The sequence below is a fragment of the Budorcas taxicolor genome, chromosome 12, assembly GCF_023091745.1.
Source record: "Budorcas taxicolor isolate Tak-1 chromosome 12, Takin1.1, whole genome shotgun sequence".
Classification (NCBI taxonomy): Eukaryota; Metazoa; Chordata; class Mammalia; order Artiodactyla; family Bovidae; genus Budorcas; species Budorcas taxicolor.
The window spans coordinates 85,740,220-85,759,863 of NC_068921.1; the positions used below are offsets into that span (position 1 = coordinate 85,740,220).

General features: G+C 59.5%; 1 protein-coding gene across 1 annotated transcript; it reads left to right on the top strand.

The window, feature by feature from the left end:
* Positions 1-6,471: 6,471 nt before the first annotated feature.
* On the top strand, positions 6,472-16,830 carry TEX29 (testis expressed 29). Its single transcript, XM_052650359.1, has 5 exons — positions 6,472-6,529; positions 8,430-8,540; positions 15,114-15,183; positions 15,937-16,100; positions 16,790-16,830. Exons 1-5 carry the CDS (start codon positions 6,472-6,474, stop codon positions 16,828-16,830), a joined length of 444 nt encoding a protein of 147 aa, XP_052506319.1.
* Positions 16,831-19,644: the final 2,814 nt, after the last annotated feature.

A 19,644-nucleotide genomic window follows, 5' to 3' on the forward strand; every position in this document is an offset into this window, starting at 1 on the left:
CCCCCCTCAGCCTCCCCTGCTCCGGGGCGGCGGCGGGGGGGTGGGGAGGGGGCAGGGGGGAGGGTGTCTGGGGCCTCAAAGGCCTTGACCTTGTAACAAGAACTGCCGACTTCTAGTGTTTAGCGTTTTATTTTCTTCGTTAGTGGCAGGGCTGGGAAGATGGCCCTTGGAGTGTTTGGTGAGCTCCGTTTTCACAGGAGGCCCTTTGGTGAGGCATGAGACCTTGAAGTGGGAAATAGCCGATCGTGTGCTGAAGTTTGCTGTCGCGCGCAAATTCTAACTCAGGAACCGCATCCTTGCCTGACTCTCCAGCACTCTGTGGTGGGCAGTGCTGCCCGCACCCTGACGGGGTGCCTGCAGAGCCTGCCTTAACTGCTGACTTGAGCGTCGAGGGGCGCACGTGTGTTCTCAGCCCTCCTCCCGACGGGTGGCCATTGACTTGCTTGTGTGACGCATCCTTCCCGGGTCCCAGGGTTTTTCCTGAGCTTTCGAGGGAGCGGAGACGATGCACCTGAGCGGTTCTTCCTACAGGCCTGCACTGCTGTCAGTGGAGGGGGTGTCAGGAAGGGGCCGTCTGCCTGTTGGAGTCGCCTCTGCCTCACTTTCCACGGGCGAGGAGACAGAGCCACGTCCTCGCCCAGGCGGGAGGGGACGCACTGGAGCCGTCGCGGAGGCGTGCTCTGCAGCAGGTTGAGCCGTCGTTGTGAACTCCCCACGGGCCCCCGGTGCCTGCGCCCGTGTTTCCGTAGGACGCGCAGGGGCCCCTTTCACAGCTGTGCTGGTGCTCCGCGAACACCCCCCTGGTGTCCTGGTCTCGACTCCTCACGCTCTGTTGTAATTATCATTAAACTGACTATTTTTCTTATGTTACAAACTTGTCACTTTATTGTTTGTGATTTTTTTTTTTTTTTGGCATATGTGTGTGTTACCTTTATCCTTCTGAATTTTTTTTTTTTTGTATTTTAAAATCCTGGTGTGAATTTTTGATGCTGGAAAATATCACATTTATGTTTAAAATCTAGAGTTTGGGAATATTTGGAGAAAAGTTAGGAAACAAAGCTTGAGAGAAGGGCTTCCCAGGTGGCAGTGGGGTAGAGAACCTTCCTTCCAACACAGGAGACATAAGAGAGGCAGGCTCCATCCGCAGGTCGGGAAGATCCCCTGGAGGAGGGCATGGCAATCCACTCCAGTGTTGTTGCCTGGAGAATCCCATGGACAGAGGAGCCTGGCGGGCTACGGTCCATGGGGTCACAGAGTCGGATACGACTGAATCGATTTAGCACGCATGAAAAATGAGAACAGGTCTGGGGGAAGGAAAGACTGCCGTCTGGGGGCCGAAGGCTCTCACCCCAGGAGGTTCCAGGTCAACCCCGTGTGGGGCTTGGTGGAGGGCAGATGCCTTTCCCTGGACCCCGTGGGCCCCTCAGAGTCGCGTGGCAGGAGGAGGTGGCCTCGCCCTTCCCTCCACTCTGTCCTGGTGGAGGCAGGTGTTTGGGGAGCAACCAGGCCAGGTGGGGGGCAGCGTTCCCAGGACATCCGCCCCTCTTCCCCGGAGCTTCCGCCACAGAGGACGGAGCTGACGGCATGGTCAGGGTCGCGGCCTGGGCCTCCGTGTTCAGGACGTGTTCCGTCAGACGGCCCGGGTGCCCCTGTCATCGTCTCTGGGTCAGACCACAGGGAGGCACGTGGCGGCCCGTCTGCGCTTTGGAAGGCTTCCTCGAGTGCAGGTGGTACCAACACGCCTCTGGCTCAGTTTTAGAGTTTTTTATTTGGCCACACCATGCTGTGTGTGGGCGCTTAGTTCCCTGACCAGGGATGGGACCTGGTTACTGTCCAGCAAAACGGATGGCGGTGCTGGTTTCCTGAGGCCGCTGTGGCAGGGGTGGTGAACTGGGTGGGCTCTGATAGCAGAGCCTCATCTCGGGGTCCTGAGGCCTGAAGTTGGGAGCGCACGTGTTGGCGGCCTGTCCCTCTGAAGGCCCTGGCCCTGGGGGTCCCCTCCCAGTCCCCGTGGTGGCACGTCCCGGGGCCTCGGGCTCAGCCTCTGTTGGCGTGTGTCCGTTTGTCCACCCTGGGCCCTTCCCCCGTGGTTCTGCTTCCTCTCCCTGGAGGGACGCCTGTCACATTGGGTTAGACTTCAAACCGATGGCGTCTGCAGAGGCCCAGCTTCCTTGGGGACGTGTGCATGGGTACTCGGGGTCAGGACTGGAACGGACTTTCCGGGAGATACCGTTAGACCTGTCCTGGGCGGGGGGTGTGGACTCAGCTCCAGCGCTGGCCTGTCCCCCCGCTGGCCTGGGGCACCTCCCCTCGCAGAGGCCACTTGCGTGTGGCTAGGCCCCCAGCTAACCACCGTCCCCTCCCTGGCACTGACGGGAGGAGCGTCTTCTGTTTGAGAGAAGCCAGGGCGGCTCCCACGGTTCCCACGGGAAGACCTCGGTCCAGGACAGACCGCGTCTTCTCGGCTAAAACCGTGTCACAAGGGAAAAGGCTCGGCCAATAACAGGAGATGCCAGCCCAGGCCCCTGTGAGCTCCCCGTGGGCCCCTGCAGGCCAGCCTGGCCGGTCAGCAAAGTGGGCAACAGACCCTGAGCTCCCTGGGCGCAGAGGGGATGGTCCGTCTGCTCCTTTTGGGTCCTGCCAGCGCTGTGATGACCTGGGCCCCCGCCCCACCCACCTGAGCCAGCACTTCAGCCCTGCCCTGGGGGTCTGTCCTGAGCGCCCTCACCTCCCCGGCTTTCCTGTGCTGACCCAGCCCTCGCACGGCCGCACGTGACCTTCCCCACTGCTTTCCTGGAAGCTGGTCCATCGATGAACGTGACCCCGCTGCACGGTGGTGTGAAGTCAGTTCCCAGGAGGGTACCTGGCTGCCAACACTCCTGGCAGCAACGTGAACTGGGGCAGCCGTTCTGGGGACAGCCTGGCCGCTCCTCAGAAGCTGAGCCTGGAGCCACTGCCTGACCCAGGGAGGCCGTGGCTGGGGCTGTGTCCGAGGGAGGTGGGAACCCATGTGCACACAAAACCCGTACGTGGATGTCCGCAGTGGTGTTACACGTGGTGGCTGAAGAAGTGGGACAGCCCAGACGTCCGTCAGAGGACGGACGGGTCAGCAGAACGTCCGCCGCGTGGAGGGCTGTCTTGGAGCCGTGAAGGGGGTTGGTCTGGCACCCGCGCCTCCCGGATGCATCCTGAACACAGCAGGCGGGAGACACCAGACTGAGGTCTACGTGTGGTGAGATTCCACGGACAGGACATGTCCAGAGGTGAATTCGGGCTCGGGGTGGCTTAGAGACCCCTCTGTGCCGGGAGCCAGCGTGAGGAATCCCACCCGTGGCAACGGTCATGAGGAGGGAAGCCCGACAAAACGCAGAGGCGTGGTCTGGCTTCAGGGGTTCCCCGAGTTTTCCTGAGCATGTACCCCCAAAACCAGAGTCGGCCTGATTTTATTGTACTGTGCTTTTCCACTCTTCTGACACTCTCTGGAAAAACCTACCTCAGGGCTTCAGTCTTCTGCATTTGAAAGGAATGTTTCAGTTCAAACCCCCTCTGATGGCTCTCTAACTTGCCTAACAGGTTCCCCCGGACTTTTTACAACTTGTGAATTGTTTACAGCTCCTCAACCACAAGAGGCGCGAAGCTTAAAGCATCTTAAAGATACAGAGCCTTTTCTAAAGAGCTAAAAATCATATTGGTGATGGGTTTTCACTGTTGACTCAATGACTGCTGCCAGGCCTCCATATTCTTTATCTTTTAGGCACCTGAAGGATATTAATCAATGTAATTGGGATATAGAAAAAGGAGTATAATAGTTTTGATATTAGCAACACTAGACTTTTGAGCTAATTACTTTTCTTTGTTATAAATCACTGTACTCCTTTTACTTGTTATAAGTTGCTGTATCTTTGCTGTGTAAGAATGTAACTTTATTTAGTGCTTTCTGAGAGAGGCACCAGACTTTGGGAAGATCAACACAAATAAGCCTTTTGGTTGACAAACCCTTATCAGAAAAAAAGGCCGTAAAGTGCTAATTGGCTCTCTGGCCGGAAGATGATGTAAATCACCTAAGACTTGTGTATACAGCTAGGTATGCAGAGAGAAAGCCTGGTTTTGCTAAGAGTCAGGGCTGCTGATGCTGCCTAATCTTATATTATCCATTGATGTCTATGTACTAAAAAAAGGTATGAAAGGCCTTCCTAGGCAACAGAGGCCGGGCCAGTCGCTGGACTGGTTTCCCCCGTGTCTCCTCTTTATTTTCTGGCTGAATTCCCATCTGGGGCGTGGAGGCTCGCCATGTCTACTTACTTGCCCCGGCTTCTAAGATCCACACGAGAGGGAGCCCAAGGTGGGGCACCCCCCGCTATTCAAGAGGACGCCGGTGGCCTAACATAGATGGTGCAAGCTCCTCGTCTGGAACTTTATTGGCTTTCCACGTAAACCAAGTTATTCAGCCTCTTTTCTCCACTAAATTTTCCTACTACACTATTTCTTCCTAATCTAATCTTATATTTCTAATTAAATAAACAAGTTTTTCCTCGCCCACACCGTCCCCGCTTCGAATTACCCTGGATCCACTGGGGCTGGACCCCAGCACCTCTAGGAGGGTGGGGGTGTCTGCTCACAGTGCTGGGGGTCTCCCTGGGCTGATGGCGGGCTGTGGACCCTGGACCATACACTCCAGACAGTTGAGCTACACCCAGTGGACAGCAGTGTGGCCCCGGGCACTGCTGGACAGAGGGGACTGCCTGGCCCCGGGCGCTGCTGGACGCCCGGCCTGACCCTCCGAGCCCCTGGACATGGGCTCGTTACGGGGCACCCAGCATGGGACAGTCCCGTGCTTGTGTATCATCACCTTGTTTTCAGGTGAGGAAACCGCGGCGAGAGAGGCTGGGTCTCGTGGTCGGGGGGCGGGGGAGCAAAGCCTCTTCATCTCGCAGGAGCAGGGGCGAGCTCGGTGCCCCGCCAAACGCTGGTCAAGGTGGCCCTGCCCCAGAGGCCCTGAGCCGGCCCCAGCCGACTGACTGCCTGCTCCCCTCCCCGGGGCTCCCCGCTCCTCGTCACATCCGGCTCTGACCTCCAGTGACCTCAGCTTCCTTGGACTCAGCACCTGCTCCCCGCGGGCCGCGGCTCCCAGCGTGAGCCTCCCTTCCACCATCAGCCTGCCTTCCTGCTGCCTCCTGTCCTCACCCACTGGGCTGGAGCTGCTCTGTCCCCTCCTCCCCTGGACCCTGACACCCCCTCTCCCGCCCGCAACCCCTGTCCCCACGCACCAAGGCCGCTCCATCCAGGGCCCACCCTGCAGCCTCGCGGAGACCACAGCCCTGGCCGGACGGCACCTGTGCTGGCCTGCCTGTCCACTTGGAGCCCGGGGCCCACCCCTCCAGCCTGGTTTCCCCAGTCGGGCTACCAGTCACTGACTGTAATTAAAACAGCAGGAAACGCGTTCGGCCATAGCCCTCGTTTACTTTTCCCTGGGTGACTGCGTTGTCCCAGGCTGACTCTTGCCTCCTGACGGCCCTTCAGGACGACGCCGTGAAAACAGAGCTCGCTCCCTGCTCTGCACAGAGCCTGTTCTGTCGCCCGGCTTCACACGTGTGGTGTGAAGGCTGAAGCCCCCACGCGACCCGCTTGCCCACTCCTGCTTGACCTCTGGCCTCCCCGTCTGCCGCCTTGGACAGCAAGGAGACCCAGCCAGTCCATCCTAAGGGGGGTCAGTCCTGGGTGTTCACTGGAAGGACTTGAAGCTGAAGCTCCAGTACTTTGGCCATCTGATGTGAAGAGCTGACTCATTGGAAAAGACCCTGATGCTGGGGGAAATTGAGGGCAGGAGGAGAAGGGGACGACAGAGGATGAGATGGCTGGATGGCATCACCGACTCAATGGGCATGAGTTTGAGTAAACTCCGGGAGTTGGTGATGGACAGGGAGGCCTGACGTGCTGTGGTTCACGGGGTCCCAAAGAGCCAGACAGGACCGAGCAGCTGCACTGAGCTGCGTGCTGTCCACAGGCACGCGGGGTCCTCCAGGGCTCTCAGCTTCACCAAGCCTGCCTCACCCCAGGGCCTCGGGGCCTTAGCCTTTAGGGACACGGTTCTGCAGAGGAGACTGGCAGGGCAGCAGGACCAGCGTCGTGCAGGCAGGGGCTCGGGGTGGGGTCCCCAGCCGCTTCCGCCCTGCGCAGCCTCTGTGTGACGTCACTGGGCCTGTGTGACGTCACAGCCGGCAGGCGGGCCTGCCCTGGCCGGGAGCCGTGGCGGGCAGGGCGCTGGCCAGTCCCTCGCTTGGTCCGAGCGCTGCTGTGCACGTGGAGCCTGTCGTGAGGCGCGTGGCTGGGGCTCGGCCGGGACATGCCTGCCAGGTGTGGCCGGGCCCCCGCCGGCCGCCCCTGTCCCGCGCCAGCCACGCCGGGGCCCCTAGCTGACCAGTTCTCTCCCCCAGGTTCCCGTGACCCCTCGGCCCTCCTTCAGCTGCTACGATGAGATATGCGCCCGAGTTCAAGAAGTCCCCCTCGCACCTCCTGAAGAAGTTTGCAGGTGGCTGGCTAGGCTGCGGGGGCGGCAGGCGGCCCGGCCCGGGGTGGGCGGGGGCTGGGCGTCCCCAACGATGGGGGACACACGGACAGCGAGGGGCCTTTGCAACCACGCCCGCACCGCCCCCCTCTCCATCGAGTGACTCGCCCCAGTGTGCCCAGGGACCTGGGAGCCCGGCCTCCACCCCGGGAGGGCAGGGCGCTCCTGAGCCGGAGTGCGGGGCCGCGGGCCGAGGTGGGGTCAGAGAGGCTCCCAAGGCAGGAAGGCCGCGTCAGAGCGGGCACGGTCCCCAAGCCCTTGCTTCTCCGCCTGGAGACTGGACATAAAGGAGACGCCTAAGATGGCTTACACGTGGTTTCCCAGGGATGTCCCAGGTGGGCTTCCCCCGCAGGAGGCCCTCTGCCTGGGACCCGGGTACCCTGATACCCTCCTGCACCTGGGCTGTTCAGGGAGCCCTCTGCCCCCATCTGTTTGAGGAGCCTGCCCCAACCTGGGTCTGTCTGGGGAGCCTGATCCCCCCATTTGTCTGGGGAGCCTGTCCCTGGGGAGCCTTCCCCCCCCCAGGTCTGTCTGGGGAGCCTGCCCCCCAGGTCTGTCTGGGGAGCCTGATCCCCCCATTTGTCTGGGGAGCCTGTCCCTGGGGAGCCTTCCCCCCCCAGGTCTGTCTGGGGAGCCTGCCCCCTCCAGGTCTGTCTGGGGAGCCTGATCCCCCCATTTGTCTGGGGAGCCTGTCCCTGGGGAGCCTTCCCCCCCAGGTCTGTCTGGGGAGCCCACCCCCCAGGTCTGTCTGGGGAGCCTGATCCCCCATTTGTCTGGGGAGCCTGTCCCTGGGGAGCCCGCCCCCCAGGTCTGTCTGGGGAGCCCGCCCCCCAGGTCTGTCTGGGGAGCCTGATCCCCCCATTTGTCTGGGGAGCCTGTCCCTGGGGAGCCTTCCCCCTCCAGGTCTGTCTGGGGAGCCTGATCCCCCCATTTGTCTGGGGAGCCTGTCCCTGGGGAGCCTTCCCCCCCCCAGGTCTGTCTGGGGAGCCCACCCCCCAGGTCTGTCTGGGGAGCCTGATCCCCCCATTTGTCTGGGGAGCCTGTCCCTGGGGAGCCCGCCCCCCAGGTCTGTCTGGGGAGCCCGCCCCCCAGGTCTGTCTGGGGAGCCTGATCCCCCCATTTGTCTGGGGAGCCTGTCCCTGGGGAGCCCGCCCCCCAGGTCTGTCTGGGGAGCCCGCCCCCTCACCCCCTTCCCTTCTGTATGGGGGAGCTGCCTCACCCCCGTCTGTCTGGGCAGCCCTGATGCAGGCCCGCAGGACGTGAGTGGCTCTCACACCCGAGGCACGTCGGGTTCTAGACTCGTTCTAAGCCCGGGTTTCACCTCTGGGAACCAGGATGCAGGCCTGCTGACTGCAGGAGCCAGACCCGGGGAGGACGGGGAGGGGACCAGTGGGGCGGCTGCAGCCCTTGAGGGTCCTGCCCATCCGTGCAGCCCACGCTGACCCAGGCCCTGAGCTCTGTCCTTCTCAGCGGACTTCTAAATTCTGAAATGACCCACGGCATCATCGTTTTCACACACCCTGTGCTTAAACCTGACTTGGTAACACTTCCTGCCCCAGCTCCCGGGCACTGACGGTGTCAGACCTTTATTTCCCGGTCTCTCTGTGGAGCGTGGAGCCGGTGAGGTCTTGCCAAGATGCATTAGTTCCTTAGTCACTGGAGGACCCCGCGTTATCCTGTGCAATTAACTTGACGCTAATTTGTTCAGAAATTGCATTCTTTGCAGATCGGACTCTCAGAGTGAGGTCTGTGTGACGCGCAGTGAGGACCGTAGCAAAACCCACCTTGCGTCCCTGCCCTGCACTCCTCCGAGTCCGCGGGGGCTGCAGCCGCGGGGTGACGCCTCCGTGCGTCTGCTTTGCAGTGTGCGACATCCCGCTGTACGACATATGCGACTACAATGTCAGCAGGGACCGCTGCAAGGAGCTTGGCTGCTGCTTCTATAAAGGCATCTGCTACGAGAAAGCCGTGCCCAGTGAGTGCGCCCCCGCGGGCCCGGGTCAGCACAGCCCCGCGGGCCGGGTCAGCACAGCCCCGCGGGCCCGGACAGCACAGCCCCCGCGGGGCTGGGACAGCACAGCCCCCGCGGGCCGGGTCAGCACAGCCCCCGAGGGCCCGGGTCAGCACAGCCCCGCGGGCCCGGACAGCACAGCCCCCGCGGGGCCGGGACAGCACAGCCCCCGAGGGCCGGGTCAGCACAGCCCCCGCGGGCCGGGACAGCACAGCCCCCGCGGGCCCGGGACCGCCTGCCACCTCGCCCGGGTCCTCCTTGCAGGATGGGCCTCCTTCCACGTCCCCTCCTTCCACATCACCCTGCTTGGTGCCGCCCAGAAAAGAGGGCTTGGAGGGGCTGGCTAGGGGCCTTCAGCCACGGAGAACGTTCACTGCCCGGAGCGCCTGTGTGCTATTGCAGAGGCTTCTTTGAGCTCCCTCCATTGGGAGCGTAGAGGGCTGAGCTGGACCCACTGGGTCCACAGAAAGAGCTGGCTCGGGCTGGGGCTCGGGCTGGGGGCCCTGGCACCGTATGCAGGGACACACCTGACCTGGCTGGGGTCGCGGCCACAAGGGCCCAGGACGGGCCGCCGTCAGGGGTCAGAATAAGACATCAACCGGACATAATTCTGCTCCCCATCCTGAGCCTGGGACGAACCTGGGGGTCAGGGTAAGACTGGCAGGGATGCCCAGGAGGGGCTGGGCCTGAGCCGGGGAGTGGCCGCACCCCCTAGGTCAGGCAGTTGGGGGGCACACCAAGAAGCAGGACTCGGGGGGGGGGGTGCCTGAAGCAGGGTTGGGGGTGGGGAGGAGGAGGCGAGCCACAATGCGTGGATCCCAAAGGACGCTGCAATGGTGCTTCCTGGATTTTCCGCCTCTGGGCTCGTCTGGGTTAGTGTCTCCAAGCCCTCAAGCTCCACTTGGTGGTAGATGAATTTTCCTAGCCTGTATGCCTCCCTTTTAGAAGCAGGGGTGAAGGCTTGAGGACTTTGGGGAAGGGCACATGGTCTCGGGAACGGGCAGTCTGCAGGAGGCCTCACTGGATGTAGGGAAGAGCCCCTGGCACTGGCTTCGGACCCTCAACAGCTTGGACACTTTGGGAAATGTGTGCCGGGTCCTCGCCCCTCAGGGGCATGCTGCGCTCTGCGGCCAGCCAGGTCTCCTCTGCGGTCCCAGGGGGGCTCAGCCCCGCACCCCAAAGACCTGCCTTCTTGTTCCTGGAGCCGGGAAGTCAGACACACTGCCCCGCGGGGCAGGCAATCCCACTCAAAACGTCACTCCAGCACCTTCAAGAAAGTGATGTTCTGGGCAAAACCGTTCAAGAAGCTAAAGAATTGGCAAGATTTGGGTTCAGTCAAATGGGGAGCAGTGTCTTCCCTTGGGGTGAAGATTTGGTATTTAGGGCAAAAGAGGAGTCAGTTCAGCTCAAAAAAGAGGCAGAAAAGAGGCTGCATATTTGGGACACTCCATTGGAAAAGACCCTGATGCTGGGAAAGATTGAAGGCAGAAGGAGAAGGGGGTGACAGAGGCTGAGGTGGTTGGATGGCATCACCGGCATGATGGACATGAATGAGCCTGAGTGAACTCCGGGAGCTGGTGATGGACAGGGAGGCCTGGTGTGTTGCAGTCCACAGCGTCACAGAGTTGGACATGACTGGATGTGGTGTCCCACGGATCTCTGAGGCTCTGTGAATTTTTCCTGACTCCGTTTCTCTCCGATACTCAGACCACATGCTCTAGGTGGACTTATCTTTGGCTTTGCCGATTCTTTTCTTTTGTGGCTCAAATCAACCGGTTTGCTCCTCTGGTGAGACTCTCATTTCCAGGATTATACTTTCAACCTAAGAATTTCTATTTGGGTCTTTTTAAAATTAAATAATTTATTTTTATTGGTGAGATATCATTCTCATACTCTGTTCTTCAGATATGGCTTCCTTTAGTTCTCTGAGCCTGTTTAAAACAAAGTCTCTGCCCAGTAAATCTAATATCTGGGCTTCCCGAGAGACCATTTCTATTGATGGCCTTTTTCGTATCATGTACAATGGCCATATTTTCTTGTTACTTTGCATGTATCATAGCCTTTGTTGTTGTGGTTGAAAACCAGACATTTAAATTATATAATGTGGCGACTCTGAAAACCAGGTTCTCCTGCCTCCTAAAGCTCTCGCTGGGGCCGGGTCATTGTTTACCAATGACTTTTCTAAGTGGATTCTGTAGCGTCTGTCGTCTTTGCAGTGTGTGCTCACTGAAGGCTCTGCGTTGGTTAGCCTAGTGGTCAGCTTGTATCTGGACAGAAACCTCTGTAGACACCCGGAGGTCATCTCCCAGTCTCCACCAAAGGCCCTGTGTGTGGGCTGGGACCCTGCGTCCAGGTGGTCCCCAGCTCTGCCTTAGTCCCCACTTCCTGCTTGCACGGAACCTGAAGGTCAGCCAGCAGGGTGAGCCTGGGACCGCCTCTGCTCTCCTAGGGATTCTCCCTGCCTTCCAAGGGCTACATCACAGCTCTCCAAGTCTCCCTGGAGACGGACCGCGCCCCAGGCTTTCCCTCGAAGCTTTCTGATCAGCCTGTTGTTTGCCCCGAGCTGCTATCAACCACTTCAGCCACTGTGATTTCAGCAACTGCCTCTGATTGTTCCCAGCCGACTGTAATTTGCTGCTCTTTGCGTTTTTCATCCTTTTGTTGTCGTCTTGCGGTTTAGTGGTTGGACACGCCTCACTATCTGGAGAGCAGCCGGTCTGGCTCACTTCATCTCCATCATGGAGTCTCTCTTCCTAGAGGACTTTGGTGTCCTAAGCACACATGCAGCTTAGTTTTTCTGAGACATGTACTGTGGGAAACTCCTGAAAGCAGGAAACTTTCACATCCAAAGGGTAGTGGGTTTGCTCTTCAATCTTCTATATATAACGATGCAAAAGACATTAAATTCCCAGGTCAAGTCACAGGACAGGTCACTGCTTTTGCTGTGCAGCTGCTCAGTCCTGTCTGACTCTTTGTGACCCCATGGGCTGCAGCACGCCAGGCCTCCCTGTCCTTCACCAACTCCTGGAGTTTACTTAAACTCATGTCCATTGAGTTGGTGATGCCATCCAACCATCTCCTCCTCTGTCGTCCCCTTCTCCTCCTGCCTTCAATCTTTCCCAGCATCACGTCATTGTTTTGGCCGTTAATTATCCCTGTTTGCTCACATCCTAATGAAATGGAGCCTAACAGCATAAAGCAGTGACATGGATCCTTCAAGGAAGAATGCAGCCAGTGAGAGAAGAGAAACTCAAGCTGATGCATTTTCTTCTTTCATCTGTTCCGTCCCTGAGCATCTTCTCATCAGAGTTTCGTGGTGGGAGCTGGCCATTTGTAAACATTTGTATTTGAGACATCATGTAAATTAGTACCATCACCTTATGCCTATCACTTATTTGAAAAATAAGCCTTATTCCCTTTTGCACCTAAATTATTAGTGTCCCTAAGGAACCTAGAAAAGAACACAAACCCAGGAATGTTCTGTCCTTGAAGAGGGCTCATTGTTCTACAAGTGGGTATGTCATTTTTTGCCTGGAGGCGAGGACTGAGCCTCTTTCCATCCTTTCAGTCATGTGGGCTGGGCCTTTTCTTCCGACTTCCCTCGTGTCTGCGAGCGTGGGCCATCTGTGGGCAGAGTCTGGGCAGTGAGCCCTGCACTGGGCTCTCGCTGTGTCCTCAGTATTTTTCGTGAACGAGAAGCTTTGTGCTATAAGTTGTAGTGTCCCGTGACAGGGTATTATGAGCCCTTTGTGCTCGTAATTCTATGTTATGAAAACCTTTCACCAACTTCTTAAATTGGCTGGTTTGAAGTGCACTTTGTGTTATGGCATAATCTGTATCATTAAGAACGCGAACGTGGGGAATTAGCATTAGATCTTTGAGAAAGAAATGGGAATTCAAGGAGAATGACTTGCTTTCAGTCTTCAGCCTTGAGTCTCGGGCGCACTATTTAACCTGTCATTTTTTTCCCCTAAATGTGTGACTTCAGTTTCTTCATGGGACTTGCTGAGACAATTTCAAAACTTTTGTTTAACTATCTGGGGGAGGCTTTGCCAAGATATTTTTTCAATTGCTGCTGTTTCTGAGTGATCAATCATAATATGTGTTACATGATAAATCGCACATATTGCTTGCCACTGATGGTTGCTGGCTGGAGCTTGTGCCGAGAGAACCACTGAGATTCAGTCTCAGCCTTCAGGAGCTCGACCTCAAGAAAGAAAAGCATTTGCGCCAAGATACAGAAGATACAACTGACAGCTGAAAACTGGATCACCGACTAGATCCATGTGCCTCTCTAACAGGGGTCCACTCACATTTAGGTCCTGAATTTCTCTCATAAACCAGGACACAAATAGATTCTCAATTTCTTTCATGAAACGGAACACAAATCACACAAAGGAATAGCTGCTCCTTGGAATACAAGAATGTGTGGGCTGCCTTCTCCTCCCTGGGGGATGGTGGTTTTTTGTGACCCCGTGGACTGTAGCCCACCAGGCTCTTCTGTCCATGGGATTCTCCAGGCAAGAACCCTGGAGTGTGTGTTGCCATTTCCTTCTCCAGGGGAGCTTCCTGGCCCAGGGATTGAACCTGGGTCTCCTGCACAGCAGCCAGATTCTTTGCTATCTGAGCCCCCAGGGGCTTCCTCTTGTCGCTCGGAAGCTCCTGGTTCACTCTTAGACTTGGTTCAGTTCTGTTCATTCAACGTTGTTTAAAGTGCGTTGACTGCACTGAGGTCTAGGAATGGCCTCACATTAGTTATCTTTCACCAGGTGATGAATTACCTAGGCTTAATGGCTTTAAGCAGTGACTCAGAGGCTTGGCTGGATGGTTTGGGCTCAGGTGGCTCACAAGACCACAGTCAAGCTTTCGGGAGGTGGTGGTCGTCTGAGGCCAGCCCGGGGCTGGACGAGCTGCTTTGAGGCTCTCAGCTTGCTGCGGGTCAGCAGTGGGTGCGCACAGAAGCCTGCTCCGTGCCACAGGTCGGCTCACAGCTGTGAGATGCTGTGAGATGCTCTTCCCCGGGGCCAGCGGCCGGACCGTGAGCTGGGCTGCAGCCGCAGTGACCCTGACCTTGGAGGTCGCGTCCCCCTGCAATGCCCAGTTCAGAGGTCACCGCAGGAGTGTCTACACCACTGCGTTCACTCTGGGGGTGAGAAACGCGAGGCAGGTTATCACAGTCCTGGAGGTGAGGAGGTGAGCCCAGGGGAGCGCCTTTCCATGGCCAAGGCATCGGGGACAGGAAGAAGCCAACTGCCAGGAGGCGCCTCCAGCGAGAAGCTCCCAGCTGGTCATGGTCCCAGGGCGGCGGCTGCCCCCAGGCACCCCCATGGCCTCTGCCTGTGAACTCACTTGTGAGAGCCTGCCCATGCTCAGCTCCTGCTCACCGCGCTGCATGGCATCGCCTCTTTCTGTTTCCTGACTCAAGCCCCACATCCGGGACCCTGCGGCCCCAGGGAACCACCAGTGAGGACGCCGTCTGATGATGCTATGACTGGGTCAGGGGCAGACGGCTCAGAGGGAGGAGGAAGCAAGGGGACTGAAGAGGTCATGTCACTCGTCGGGTCGGCATTCGCCAGCCGGCCGCTCCCTCGCTTGGAGAAAGGGGGAAAGCGTCGGCGAGGAGGCCATCTGAGCACGCTGATGGCCCAGCCGGGGTCAAGCCTTGCTCCTTAAAATCCTGGCCTGAGCCTCACGAGAACGTGGGGACAGAACCAGGGGGAGATGGTCCGAGTGCCTCCATGCAGAGCTCCTGGGCCCCAGGGACGTGGGTCCTGCCCTTCAGACGTCCGAGTCCCGAGCTGGCTGGCGGAAGGAGGCCCAGCGTCAGTCTGTAGGGAAGGCTGGCCCCCTGGACCCGGCTGTGAGCCTGGGTGCCGCGAGGGCCCCCGAGGTGGAGGACTACCCCCTGCCCCAGAAGGCCTGGGGGTTGCCCAACTCCGCCCTCCCTCTCCCTCCCAGGAGTGGACAGAGGCTGAGAGTTCACACCTGTGAGGGGTGCTCCTGCACAGGGACACTCGGGGGGCCTGGTTGCCCTGAGTCACCTTGTGAGGCACTGGGCCTTCCTTTGGGGGCTAGTCCAGAGAAGGTGGGAGCCACGGGGGGCAGCGGCCGCCCCTCGTGGATAAAGGGGTGCCCGGCCCGTGAAATCTGCAGCCAGGCCTGTGGGATTTGTCACCTGAAAGTGCCTTTAGTGTCTTGGGGCAACTGGCCTGCGTATTGAGGGGCCATTTCCAGGGAGGCCAGGGAAGGGGCGGCCCAGGTCCCAGGAGGCTGGGTGCTGCTGATGCTGGAGGGCAGATGGACAGAATGTTTGGACAGACATCCAGACAGATGGACGGCCCTCCCCATCACTGTCCTCGGGACAGTTCTCGGCGGCCCCCATGAGGGCCCGCTCGGGTCCCTGGACGTGTTTCTGGGGGAGGAAGGTGCAGAGGCCGTATTCCAGGGCTGAGCCGGGTGAGGGCGTGGCCGGCGGCAGGAAGCAGGCGGCTTTGGGGAGACGCTGGCCCGCAGTGACGCCCAGGAACTGTTTTCCAGCTTACGTGCAGGTGTTTTCTGCCTTGATCGTGATCATCGCCGGGGCCTTTGTCATCACCATCATTTACAGGTCAGTGCTTTCCTTCTCTGAACGTCACCTGCGGGCCCGAGGGGACAGGAGCAGGGTGCCGTGGGCAGGCGGCTCCCAGCCTTGCTGCAGTGCGGGCGACGAGGAGGGCCGTCTGTGGGCAGGAGCCGGCCAGGGTGTGCACTTTCCTGCCCAGCACCCTCAGGGCCGATGCCAGGGGCACTGAAGGGCACTGCTGCCAGCCTGGCTCCTCGCGTCTCAGCCTCACGGCCAGCAGGCACCAGTCTGCAGGCTGCCAGGCTGCACCCTCAGCCTGCGGCCGTCCCGTGGCAGGCGTGTGCTCAGGCCCGCGTCTGGGGTGCATGTTAGTGGTCAGGACATGCCCGCCAGGCCCCACAGCTGCCCGTGGTCCACAGGCAGGGCCGGACTGCAGCCTGCACTTGGGGTCCCAGCCCCTGTCTCGTGAATGAAAGCCCGTGAGGCTGATTGAATCACTCTGTCCAACGGCGAGGCAAAAGCATGTTCCTCCTCCAAGTGGAGCCAGGTGGCACCTCTGTGGCCCGGCCTGGCCGTGACTGTGGGCCACGCACACCCGGCCTGCTCCCTGTGTGTCTGGGAGCCTGGGTGCCACTCACCTGGTGAGCCTGGAGCTCGTGTGAAACAAAGCTGAGGCGACAGAGCATTTCTTCTTCAAACCTGAGGGCAGGGTCGCAAACGCTGTGATGCTGCGGTTGCGTCCCAGCGCAAGGCCGGGTGGCCCCTCGGGGTCCCCATCCTTCTCTCTCTGCTCATCAGAGTCATCCAGGAGAGCCGGAGAGAAAAGGAAGTCCCCACGGAGGCGCCTGTGTCGGCCAAGTCCAGCGTCCAGGTGGAGACACAGCCCCCCAGCAACGTGGGGGCGGGCTCGCAGGCCCCAAGCATGGAGATGCCGCAGTCCCAGGAGAGCGGCACAGAGGACGGTAAGCCAGCCGAGAGCAGCTCTGCTAGAGACCCTCGGCCTCCACCCCAGGCCCCGTGTGTGCTGCTCGCCTGCTAGTCTGAACAGAAGCGCAACTTGTCTTGTCTGACCAGGAGGGTGGGCTTGCAAGGTGGGCTCCACCGGAGGCATGGCTTCTGTCCACAGCGTCCTCCCTTTCCTGCCCCCCAGGCCTGGCAGGTGGCGGGCGCGGGGCAGCGGGGTGACCTCTCTTGGGCACTGGCTGAAGCCGGCAGGCTCAGAGCATCACCGCCGGGACGCGTCCTGCCGGCGCGGGTTCCCAGGAAGCCTCTTGCCCTAGCAGGCGGGCGGCTTTGGCCGGAGCCCCTGGCAGGTTCGAGGAGATGCGGCGGCGGTGACCAGCTGTCCCGGGCCGTGGTCGGTGGGAGTCAGCCTCGGGCCCTCACCGTCCCAAGGGGCAGCGAGCGGCCTGCCCGGCCGTCCTCCAGGACCTGGCTGCAGCCCTGGGCGCCTGCCGGCTTGGCGCTGGCCCCCGCAGGGCTGCTCCCCGGGGGCTGCAGAGGCTCCGGCCCCACTCAGCGGAGAGACCCGGCCGCCCAGCGCGCTTCTGCGTCCCTGCAGCTGTGTCCACAGGCCCTGGAGGGTCTCCCCCTGGGGTGGCCGAGAGTCCCACTCTAAACCCACTTCTCTCTGTTTTATCTTCAAATACAGCGAGTCTGGTAATAACAGAGGAGGAGGAAACAGAGGACTGAGGCGCGAGACAGAGGCTGTGTGATGACGAGAGGAACTCTGACCGCGGTGGGGCGGCCGGGGAACGGCCGTCGAAATATTTTGTGGACTGACCACCCGGTGAGAGAAAAAAAAGGTATTTTGAAATGCTTGTGGTCTGTATTGGGTCCCCGAAGCTTGTTTTCCCGCCTCAGGAGGGAGCAACCCCCTGAGCTGAGACCGGGCCCCAAGAGCTTGCATTCTCGATGCTCGGCTTGTTCCAACCTGGGCCAGGCAGCCCATGGTGCCGGCTCACCCCACCCAGCGTGGGCTGCAGGCTCAGGACGGGTGGTCACTCAAACACGCTGGGAGGTCAGGCCTGGCCCATTTTACGTCTCAGCTGGAGGGGCCGCTGGGTGTCGGGAATCGGTCATATGTTATTCTGGATGTTTCTGGATGAGATTGCTGGGTGGGGGAGGTGGACTGAGGGGACCACAGCCCCTCCCTAGTGAGGGTGAGGGTGTAAGTGTCTCTCAGTCATGTCCGACTCTTTGCAACCCCGTGGACTGCTCCTCTGTCCATGGGATTCTCCAGGCCAGAATACTGGAGTCGGGCGCCATTCCTTTCTTCAGAGGATCTTCCTGATTCAGGGATGGGACCTGGGTCTCCCGCATGGTGGGCAGATTCTTTCCCTGGGTGGGCCTCTGCAGTCTGTCCTGAACAGAAGGAAGAAGGAATAGGCTGGCCTTCCCATTGAGGGAATTCCTCACGCCCTCCCTGACCACCTTTGAACCGAGACACCATCTTTCTCCTGCTTTGGAGTTGAGCTCAGATGGCTCCGCCTGGGTCTCGGGCCTGATGGACGCAGCCTGGCGCAGGCGGCACAGACTCTGCGGGGCCAGGGCTGCCTGCTCGTCTCGGGACGTGTTGGCCCCCAGTTCCTGTGAGTCAGTCATTCGGTCGGTCTCGGGCTGATTCTGTTCCTCTGGGGAACCTGACCAGGACCCACCTGGGTAGTAGAGAACTTGGCCTCAGCCCAGAGAGACCTGGTGCCTGGGAGGTCCCTGCTGAGCCGTCGAGTGTCCCAGGTATAGGCGTGTCTTGTGACAGGGCGAGGGCGATGGGGCTAGGTCACACCCACACGGTGACTCGGGTGGGGGACTGGCCACACAGAGAGACCAGCGCCGGATCTCAGCCTGACCTCTGGGAGAACAGAGGGCTGGAGATAGGGGAGCGACTCAGTCACGTCTGTGATGAAGCCACCGCACACACTCGGAGGTTGAGGCTGAGCCAAGCGCCCCGGGCAGGGACCCCATCGACGGGGAGGGGGCGACATGTCCTGAGGACAGGGCCGTGCCACCTGTGGACACTCCCACCCCATCTCGTGTGCCTGCCTTGGCTAGAAAGGAAGAGACGCGTCTATTTGTTTTCATGAACCTGTGATCATGGGAGTCGTGCTTCCCTGAGCTCTGTGACTTGTTCTAGCAGGTTGTGGGCCACGAAGGGCACTCGTGAAGCCCCCCCGAGGGTGCAGCCAGCTGGCCTGGAGCACAGGTGCTCCTGAGGACCCTGGGGTGATGGCCGGCGTTGGAGGGGATGGCTGGTCCCTCCGGTCGTGCGGTGTGGCCACCCCTTCCTCACCATAGCGACCTCCCTGGGTGGGAGGTGGGCTCAGCTCTGCTCTCCGCTGGGGTCAGGAGGATGCCCACCCCCGGCGGGTCGGGGGGAGGGCAGGCCCGCTCTGTGAATGCACAGAATGCGGGGCCTTGGCTGCAGATTGGGTGGAGGGGGTACCAGCCCTGGTCTCGGGGTGTCTGAGGGAAAGCAGCCATCCTGCAGAGAGCCACCGGTCTAGAAGGCTGGCAAGAGCCGCGCCCTATTTTGCATCCTGAATCTCGGGACTGTGTGTTCTCCGCGGCTGTCCACTGCCCCTCCTCAGCAGGGAAACCAGATAGACCTCATCACAGGGAACAATCCGCTTCCGTAACCGGCCCATCCACACATTGACAGGTTATGTAACAGTTCTCATTGTCCTCACTGTCTAAGAATAAAAACACTTTATTCTGCAAGTAAGGCGGCGTACTCTATAATCTGATCTTTTGATGAAGCAAAGAAAAGCTGGTTTATTTTTAGATAATGAACGTGCTGATAAGTCCTAATTTGGCTCCAGCGCCTGTAAGAGCCCAACGCAGTCAGCCTGCGCCCCCTTCTCTGCGGGCACGGGCGTGGCTGTTCCACCCGCTGGCACGCGGCAGCTTTCTGGGTCCGATCCACACAGAGGCTGCTGTCAGTTCTCCACAAAGAAGAGAATTCAAGTCAGAGTGTTTTCTTCAGCTCAAAACTCTCTTCCCTCCTGTAATGACTTCCAGTCTGGCTTTTCTTGTGCTTGTCTCTAGGTTGCAAGCAAGTGGGTTTTAAAAATGAATCTTCATCTCTCATCTCCATAGTGTGGCTTTAGGAATTAAGTGGGGGGTTTGTTGCTAGAGGTAAAGAACCTGCCTCCCAATGCAGGAGACATAAGAGATGCAGGTTCGATCCCTGGGTCGGGAAGATGCCCTGGAGGAAGGCATGGCAACCCACTCCAGGATTCTTGCCTGGAGAATTCCGTGGACAGAGAAGCCTGGTGGGCCACAGTCCCTGGGGTCACAGAGTCAGACACAACTGAAGTGTCTGAGCATTCATGCACTCACTTAGGATAAAGGTCACTCTGATAGCAGAGGGCTCTGTGCCCCCTCCACGTGGTGAAAGTGTGAACGTGAACGTGAAGTCGCTCAGTTGTGTCTCTGCAGCCCCATGGCCCGTAGCCCTCCAGGCTCCTCTGTCCATGGGATTCTCCGGGCAAGAGTACTGGAGTGGGT

What these genes read in the sequence shown, in the direction of transcription:
- TEX29 (XM_052650359.1), top strand. Translation starts at nt 6,472, where the DNA reads ATGAGATATGCGCCCGAGTTCAAGAAGTCCCCCTCGCACCTCCTGAAG. An exon ending in CCTCCTGAAGAAGTTTGCAG is followed by an intron (nt 6,530 to 8,429) that starts GTGGCTGGCTAG and finishes TCTGCTTTGCAG; the next exon opens with TGTGCGACATCCCGCTGTAC. An exon ending in CTACGAGAAAGCCGTGCCCA is followed by an intron (nt 8,541 to 15,113) that starts GTGAGTGCGCCC and finishes ACTGTTTTCCAG; the next exon opens with CTTACGTGCAGGTGTTTTCT.